We start from the raw sequence: 8,554 nt of genomic DNA on the forward strand, positions 1-8,554 counted from the left end.
GAGAATGGCAATCGACAAAATCCTAAATTCTCTACTGTCGGTGTAGCTGTCGTTGCAGTCACCGGTTCTGCTGCCGTTGCTGCCACAGTTGTCGCAGGAAGCTCATGAATCGAGTCACCTCCTCTATCAATCCGAGCGAAGCATAGATTGATTTTTTTTTTTTTTTTTTTTTTTTTTTTTTTTTACATTTCTCCAAACTTCTTTTCCTTTTTTTTATTTATTTATTTTTTAAAAAATAAAGGAAATGGGCAAATGGCTCAATAGCTCTAACCATGTCATGTCTGAAGGATGTCTCACAGGAAAAGAGATTCCACTCATAAGTAATAATAGCGCAGTGTGTGAAGTTCACATTTACATGATAACATTGGTCAACTTTGGGTAGGCCTAGCCACAGTCACCTGTCACCTTGATGGATTTGGAGGAGCAACAGATCTTGCCCCATTCTCCCTTCGCTCAACCAATTCGCTGTATAGTTAAACTCGGAGGTGCTGCAATTACTTGTAAAAATGAGTTAGAGATGATAAATGACGAGATTCTTCACAAGGTGTCTGAACAGCTGAGGCAGGCAATGATTTCATCTTCTCAGAAGCCTCCTGGGATGGATTGGAGCAAGAGACATGGTGCCTCAGAAATCTGTTGCAACCCCGATGAATTCAAAGATCATTCCGTCATTGATTGTAGTCCTTTCATTGTTGTTCATGGAGCAGGTTCCTCTATTCTGGCTTTATTCTTTTCCTGGTTATTAAATATCCATTTTGCTCTCTTGACATTAAATTAGGTCAGTTTAACTTTTCAATAATCAATTTGATGGGAATTTTATCACATTGAACAAATGGAACTCACCTATTCTAGCCATGTCCAAAACTTTGTACTCAGTTAACTGTTATACGAATAAGAAATTTAAACAGAAACTTCTATAGGTATAATATTCTTCCTTCTCCATTGCTTCAATGGATTGAGTTAGTAATCTTTTTGTATTTAACCTGTGGTACATTATATTTGGTGTTTAAAAACTAGATCTTAGTTCTTCATGATATAGAGCTAGTTCATAATAGGGTCGATGGTTCTGTCAGGTTCTTTTGGGCATTTCCAAGCTAGCAAATCTGGTGTCCACAAAGGACAGCTGAATAAACCTATTGTCAAGGGTGGTTTCGTTGCTACCAGAATTTCTGTAAGTAATCATTGGAAAACTTTTTATAAGATCTCTCTGCTGTTGTAATTAAAAAACTTGTATACTAGTGCAGCAGGATGTTAACCACTTCTCCAAACTCAAATTAGTGCTAATCAATCTTTGTCCTCGAATTTCAATATGAAACTCACATACCTTTATTTCTGAATCCAGTTTATATGCTGATATTGTATCCATTTTTTGGAGAAATTTTCTTATCAAATTTGTAACCGTTTTGGATTTGTTAAATGCTTCCTAATCAATATCAAACATCAAAAGTTTAGCACTGCATTTTCTTATCTGAGTCTACTAATATTTATACAAAATTAAAGCACTCCTCTAGTCCCCAAAAAGATGCCTTCTAAGTCTAGTTTATGCATAAAAGTCATAGTTACTAACTTTGAAGTAGAGGAGAATATCACTGGATTGCCTTAGAAATGACATTGACTGGTGCAATTTGGAATATGGCCTATCATTTTCATAGTCTCAAAGTGTAGCCTATACATATCAAGTATATTTTCCCACTTGAGATTAATAAAAAAATTGACTGAAAATGTGACAGACCTGATGATTAGGGTGTTTTGTTGCACCAAATTTATATAGCAAAAGTTGGCCAAGTGATAGCTCTAGAGTTTTTTTGATATATTAGTTATTGTTGTTTCCACTTAGGTCAGTTTTGCTGATATTTTAAAAATCCTAAAAACAAATATGCACTGCCTTCTATTTTGTTGTTTGAAGACAATTGCTGTAGTACAAATTGCTCACAGAATGTGGATCTCCTCCATTCTTATCATGTCATTTATTTCCAATTTCAGGTAACTACTCTCAATCTTGCAATAGTTAGAGCACTGGCCCGAGGTAGTGTGATAACTATCTTATGCTTCTTGTTGTTTGTGCGTGTACAAGTTTTTTTTTTCCCCCGACAACGGCGCCAATGTTCCGAGGCGTATCGGAAACGGGCTGTAAGGTATTTTGGGCTTAAGAGTAAGAGGTTGGAGGTGGTGGTGAAGGTCTTGAATGGTCTCCTTCACGTTGGCTCTGAAATGGTGGTGGGGGATATATGCAAAGGACTCCGATACTTAAGTTAGCAAAAGTTTTAAGCAAGTTTGTATAAATTGGGATTGAGAAATATTTGAGTTTGATGGGGTATTTATAGAGGTTACTTTTGAATCTTCCCTTTTGTAGTAGTGGATGGTTTCTTACTCAATATTTGGGAAGTTACCCTCACGTAAAGGTGGTTACTGATATGTGGATATATCAGAAGTAGTGGAATGACAAGCTATTACTTGCCACGCAAGAAGGGCCGGGCACGGGTCATGGTATCCGTGCCCCAAGTAGGTTGGATAGGTCAACCAGTGTAGCTCTTGGAATGATCTCTTTGGATCTGGTAGCTTCCATTGGGTCCAGCTACCTTTTGGTCATGGCTTTATTTGGGTCATGGTATGAACAGTATCTAACTTTTGTTTTAGGCTTTTATCCTATTATGTTCATGATAGAAGCATGATATACCTACAACTTAGTCAGTAATATTGAGATTTGGTCACTTGGTAATTATCTTTCTCTACTTATCTTCTGTTTTTGTTAGTGAAAAAGAAAGAAACATGTAAAACATATTTGAAACTCAACTTTATTTGTAAACAAATTTATGAGCTATGTGCTGCACAGCCTGCACTGTAAGTGAGTACATGTTGCAGCGGTTTTTCATCAATTTTTTCGCTACATGTTCGCTTCAAAAGTAGAAATGTCATTATAAAATTATATTTGTTTCTTTTATGCAGAGGGCATTCCTTCAATTGGAATGTCACCTTTCTCTTGTGGATGGTTTACCAAGGAGAAACATGTTAGTGAACTTATTAATGATTATAGATTTCTTTTCTCTTCCTTTTCATATGAAGTTATTCGTCTATGTTCATATTCAACATGTGCAGATATCTTCAGGTGATTTATCTTCAGTAGCTAAGGCAATCGAGTCAGGATTTACTCCTGTAAGATTGAATTCCTTAATCCATATCGTTTGAAGCTTTCAAAAATGTTTCTACCATTCTTCAACTTTTCTTTGTGTGTGAATGTTTTTAATATTGTTACTTCTATTCATTTTAGTAGGTATGGAAGATGATAAACTAGGTGAGAAATCCTGAAATCATGGTTTATCAATGACAATCATGAATGATTTATGTATAGAAATATAAGGAGACTTCCAAACTAATGTAGTTCCGAACTATACACTCTTTCTTGAACACTATATTTTTCTTTTTTAATGGAATACAAAAAGACTTGTTCATTCTTTCTTAATAAAGTCATAATTTAAATTGGCATCGTCTTAATTTTCATCCTTACAGTCTTAAATTGAACTCTTACATTTTTTGCACAGAATCAGTATGTATGTTCACTTTCGGTTTTACTTTGAAGGTTCTGATTTCTGTAATTGTACTTTTATTCTTTTTTCTTCTCGCTTTAAGTAACGTGGGGATTGTTGGTTGTGTAGGTTCTACATGGAGATGCTGTGTTTGATGATATTCAAGTAGTGACTCAATTCATTTTGCTTCATTGTTCATTTATCAATTATGGATACGAAATTTTTAATACTAACATGCTTTCAGGGATGCAGTATTTTGAGTGGAGATGTTATCATTAGTCATCTGGCAGCATACTCAAAGCCTAAATATGTTGTTTTCATGGTATCCATTATATGTTATATATAACCATATGTATCCTTGAATAGCTGCAAATACAAAATTCTTCCGAGCATAATAAGCAAAAAATTGTGATTAGAGTATTTGCAGTGACAAATATCATGAGGGTAATGGCTAAACTGTTTGTCTAACAAAAGTGTGTTAGTTCAAAAGCATGATAAATTGATAATGACTGTGTTGGGTGAAATCCGAAGCAAAATGCACTTAACTACTAGCATGTATGCATATGTAAGATAGATTGCATGAATCAATATTGCATTGGAGTCTTGGAGCAGCCCATCACAATATTATTATATATCTGAAATTTTATGAAACATTCATAAATGTTTTCATTCAAGTAAAAGACAGATGTATATGGCGTATATGATCGCCCACCAACAGAACCTGATGCAATGCTGTTAAAGGAAATCGGTGAGCACTTGTTACAAACTTGATATTCCATATGGGCGGATACCTTGGTGGTTGATTGTCTCATTGCCGATTTTTTCAACTATGACAGCTGTCGCTGAAGATGGAAGCTGGTCAGTCATAAATCCAAAGTTGCAGAACTCGGGTAAGCAGATTTTTGTAAATCATTACTGAAAAACCTTAAGCGATGGTGACAAAATGCATGCACAATTTACAATTATATACTCATAATGTTATATTAAAAAAAAAGGTTGGTAGAGGCAAATGCCCTAGTTGTGGAAAATGGATATGTCCCTGGTTACCACTTATGACCAATGATCAATTCTAAGAATTTACGAAGTTCTTATGTTTACTTCTCTTTAGACCACTAATTTTACATGTATGTTTGGCGTTGATTATATGAAAATTTTATTGGCTTGTTTCCCGCTGCAGTTGAGTTGACTGTTGCCGCTCATGATACAACTGGTGGAATGGAAACAAAGATATCCGAAGCTGCAATGATAGCAAAGCTTGGAATTGATGTCTACATTGTAAAAGTAAACTCCTTTTCAAAATATATAAATAAAACTTTGTTATTCTTATCATCGTTTATATCTTAGAGCTCGTAATGTTGAAACTGCAATATTTTCAGGCAGCAACCAGCCACTCATTAAGGGCTTTAAGTGGAGTTCTGAGAAGCGGCATTCCCAATGACTGGCTTGGGACAGTAGTTCGATCTTCAAGATAAGTCAATAAATCTGCCATAACACGAACTTTTGCTTCACTCCAAATCATCAAACGTGATTTAGTGATTTCTAGGGCTCCTCATGATTCTGAATAAGTTATATTCTAACATATGTCTTACAGAAACTACTCAATTCACTGCCTATATTTCAGTGATGTTCAGTATATTATACAAGCTGTGAACTGAGTCACCGATGATGTTTTATATTTTCCATGTATTGACGTTATATTGTGCATCTTGCGCATCACTCAAACAGTTTAAACTAGAAGTATTGTTCTGACATTTTTTACCCTTTGGATCTTCTGAGATTACTTCAGGAGAATTTATGGATGTTTTGCAATTGTTTGATCGAGCAACTTTCATTTTTGGTTCTTGATTTAGAACGTAGCTTAAAGTTGTCTGGTTTCTATCTTTATTTTTTGTTAGAACAATACTAATATTGAGAACACTAATGTGTGTGTTAAGAACTCCTGTACATATAAAGTCACAAAGTAGACAACTAGACATTTCAAGAATGGTGCACATTTTGGCATAAATTAGCACATAAAACCATATAAGTATAATTAAAAGGGAAAAGAAAGATTGCTATTTATAATCTTCTTTGCAACTTATGCTTTCCAGTTCCAGCATTAAAGTGACATGGAAGTATGGAACATGGCCTACTACTTGGGGCCAATGTCCTTAAGGCCACAAATCTGCTCCTCGCCCATGGAAGACATAACTGACACGACCAAATCCTTACCCTCAGCAAATCCATCCTTGATCTGCATACAAGTTAATTCTAATAAAGACAAATATCTAATATTCTCATCTTCAATAATGTGACTAATAACTGGTGAAACTGTGAAATGTTATTAAATATTCACACACATTTTGCTGACTCTTCTTCACCATTGGATGTGGTGCAATATTGTAGTGTATATGACTTGCACCCCATTCAATGGTGGAGAAAAGTTGACTCAGTCTACAAAAAAAAGATAAGATATGTATGAGAATCACTTCTCAATGTAGAAAGGTCAAGCATCCCAACCTGTGAAAGTAGACTTTCATCACTTGGAAGCTTAAGATCATCCTTAGTGCCACCCGTCTCAGTGAGCAGACTCACCTAACACATTCAAATGAAAATAGAGAAATACTAGGAGGACATCATAATTCATTATTTTTGTCCATTACTTATCCATCAACTTAATTCTTTTAATCTAGTTCTTTTAGTCTAGTAATCCAACAACATATTTTATCCCATACTTTTAAATATTGATAGTTATCTGATGGCTAAAAACAATAAATTTTGATGACTATCTAACATTTTTCCAAACAGTTTCATGAAAATTAAAGAAAGAAAACTCTACTCATAATGAGTTCTTCAACATTAAAAATGGTTAGTTTCATCATTTAATGCCATTTTCCTTCGTCTTTGAGGTATCTCTAAATGATTGTTGTGAAAATCAAATTACAAATTCAGTTTTTTATTATATCTTCTGTCTCTTAGAACTATGTGTATTATGAAAAATCATTTATTCTTTGAAAAAAAAAAAAAGAATTCGTTATACTATTTAAATAGTCATAAAAAAATAGTAAATAAAAATTTATTGGATGACACTATGCATCAAACTTAACCTCAAAGTTAATGATATAAGTGCAATGTAGAGTGTTGTGTGACCAAAAACGAAAGGAGCGAGGAAACAAGATTAAGGAGTCAAGAGCGCAATCATACAAATCCATCCTCGGAGATATCAATGAGCTGGTAGTCAGTTCGGTTGACATGAGGAACCTAAAACAAAATAATGCAAGGATTTGTAATTTATTGAATAATGATAATGATAATAATGATAATAATAATAACAACAACCACCACCCTAAAATCGTAAATAAACATGACATGATCTTATTCGAGTAAAATTCCAGAGTGTCATACATCACAGTTATGGGAAGATGGGACAATATCTTCAAGCTTCTTCCCAGTGAAAATGTCAATACCAACAAAGTGACACTTCGCGTGTCCATGCTTCCCAGTTTTCGAAGTTGAAACCTCTACAACCTGTCACCATATATTTTTTTTCAAAGAATCACCTTGGTTTCAATCAATTAAACAACCACAATTGTCGAGAGAAATATAAACATACAACGCTTAGGATTATAAGTTAATATCATAATCCAGAGTTTAAGATTTAGAACGGTAATTTTAAGGTCATTTTCACCTTCCAGATTAGTGTGTTAAATTTTTATCTTATTTATGTTAAACAAATATTGCTCATGCAATTGTGAGTCGGTAGAATTTGTATGTGACCGCCATTATATTCAACGAATAATTGATGCATGTTTCAACTAAAATATGTTACATTTTCATTATTATTCTAATATAGAAAAAAGAAAAGGTATAAAATTGGGTTACAAGAGGGATCCGAGAGAAAAGAATTAAAGAAATGAATGAGCAGAAAATAGAAAAGAGAGAGAGGACGGGACCTTGCAAGGTCTGTTTTTGATAACAATGTAAGCATTCTTCCTAATGGTTCCAGCTTGTTGTGGATATGTTTTTGATGCTCCTGCATCACCCTTAGCCTCGAAATGGTGCTCCTCATCAGACATTGTTTTCTTATTATTCAAAACTCAGATTAGGATAATTGAACTCTTCTCTTCACAAACAAAGATACAGAGCTCAAAAAAAATAGGATGAATTTAAGTATGTGAATCTAAATCTTGTTATATAGATATATTTTTAGTAAAAACAACTGGTTTCGGATTAAACAACTTTGGTCATATTTTGAAAGAAAAGTAATTTATTTTACTATCATATTTGTTTAAAATTTAATTGTCTAATAAAATTTGTTAAATTTTTTTTGGTTAAGCATACATAAGTTTCAACTTGTGATCTAAAATACACTAGAGATCAATTAGATGTTTATTTTATATTTTTTTTTCAAACATTTCTTTACTTAAAAACAAAGTTAACAAATAAAAAAGACTAGCTGCTTAGAAAAGATTTTTATTGAATTTTGTTGGTTTATTTTTTTTAATGTAATAGCACGAGTATTAGTCAACATAATATTTTTCATAGATGAAAATTGTTCATATCCTAGTTCAAAAACGAAGCCAGACTTAAAGTGGACAAACCCAATCTATAAAAGAAATGTTCAGGAAACCTCCTTTCATCTGCTCGACCTACATGGGAAACGGACTCATCAATCCATGTGTCCGACCTGTGTGCAGAATCTTAACTGCACTGAGAAATCAGCTTCACAATTCAAATTTGAGATCTAAATAACCTCTATACAAAATGGAAAGTAACCACCCAACAATATAGGTGGGTAAGTTACAAAAAGATAACAAAGATTATCTTTCTACGGCAGGAATACCCTACTCTACACAGGTATTTATGAATCCCAACTCACTTAAACCTGCCTAAAATCCTTACTAACTTAGGCATCAGAGTTTCTTGTAGGTACCACCCCCTATCCTCCCTCAAAGAACTCGAACAACGCCATGTTGGAGGAGACATTGGATTCCCAGTCAGAAGGAATCTGGACCTCACGTTCAAGCCCAAATTATTAGTTTCATGTAATT

General features: G+C 34.0%; 2 protein-coding genes across 4 annotated transcripts; one reads left to right on the plus strand and one right to left on the minus strand.

Moving 5' to 3' along the window:
• The first annotated feature begins 258 nt into the window (after positions 1-258).
• On the plus strand, positions 259-5,275 carry LOC130980219 (isopentenyl phosphate kinase). Of its 2 annotated transcripts, XM_057903873.1 has the most exons (11): positions 260-707; positions 1,074-1,171; positions 1,984-2,026; positions 2,947-3,008; positions 3,097-3,153; positions 3,654-3,689; positions 3,769-3,846; positions 4,206-4,272; positions 4,361-4,414; positions 4,702-4,805; positions 4,901-5,275. In XM_057903873.1, exons 1-11 carry the CDS (start codon positions 410-412, stop codon positions 4,994-4,996), a joined length of 993 nt encoding a protein of 330 aa, XP_057759856.1. In that variant the 5' UTR covers positions 260-409; the 3' UTR covers positions 4,997-5,275. The 2 variants fall into 2 exon arrangements, with proteins under 2 accessions (XP_057759857.1, XP_057759856.1); XM_057903874.1 differs by lacking the exons at positions 1,074-1,171; positions 1,984-2,026 and having other exon boundaries at positions 259-707.
• A 221-nt stretch (positions 5,276-5,496) lies between these two features.
• On the minus strand, positions 5,497-7,622 carry LOC130980220 (eukaryotic translation initiation factor 5A-like). 2 transcript variants are annotated; one of them, XM_057903875.1, is made up of 5 exons: positions 7,457-7,622; positions 6,909-7,031; positions 6,708-6,764; positions 6,024-6,098; positions 5,497-5,757 (listed from the first exon to the last, which is right to left on the minus strand). In XM_057903875.1, exons 1-5 carry the CDS (start codon positions 7,577-7,579, stop codon positions 5,656-5,658), a joined length of 480 nt encoding a protein of 159 aa, XP_057759858.1. In that variant the 5' UTR covers positions 7,580-7,622; the 3' UTR covers positions 5,497-5,655. The 2 variants fall into 2 exon arrangements, with proteins under 2 accessions (XP_057759858.1, XP_057759859.1); XM_057903876.1 differs by having other exon boundaries at positions 5,497-5,771; positions 6,023-6,098.
• Between the last annotated feature and the right edge of the window lie 932 nt (positions 7,623-8,554).

This window comes from Arachis stenosperma, chromosome 5, assembly GCF_014773155.1.
Source record: "Arachis stenosperma cultivar V10309 chromosome 5, arast.V10309.gnm1.PFL2, whole genome shotgun sequence".
NCBI lineage: Eukaryota > Viridiplantae > Streptophyta > Magnoliopsida > Fabales > Fabaceae > Arachis > Arachis stenosperma.

Coding starts and splice junctions, on each gene's coding strand:
- LOC130980220 (XM_057903876.1), bottom strand. CDS start 7,579: ATGTCTGATGAGGAGCACCATTTCGAGGCTAAGGGTGATGCAGGAGCA. Junction 6,099..6,707: donor ATATCTCCGAGGATGGATTT/GTATGATTGCGC, acceptor TGAATGTGTTAG/GTGAGTCTGCTCACTGAGAC. Junction 5,772..6,022: donor TGAAAGTCTACTTTCACAGG/TTGGGATGCTTG, acceptor CTTTATTAGAAT/TAACTTGTATGCAGATCAAG.
- LOC130980219 (XM_057903873.1), top strand. CDS start 410: ATGGATTTGGAGGAGCAACAGATCTTGCCCCATTCTCCCTTCGCTCAA. Junction 3,847..4,205: donor CTAAATATGTTGTTTTCATG/GTATCCATTATA, acceptor TTCAAGTAAAAG/ACAGATGTATATGGCGTATA. Junction 4,806..4,900: donor TTGATGTCTACATTGTAAAA/GTAAACTCCTTT, acceptor CAATATTTTCAG/GCAGCAACCAGCCACTCATT.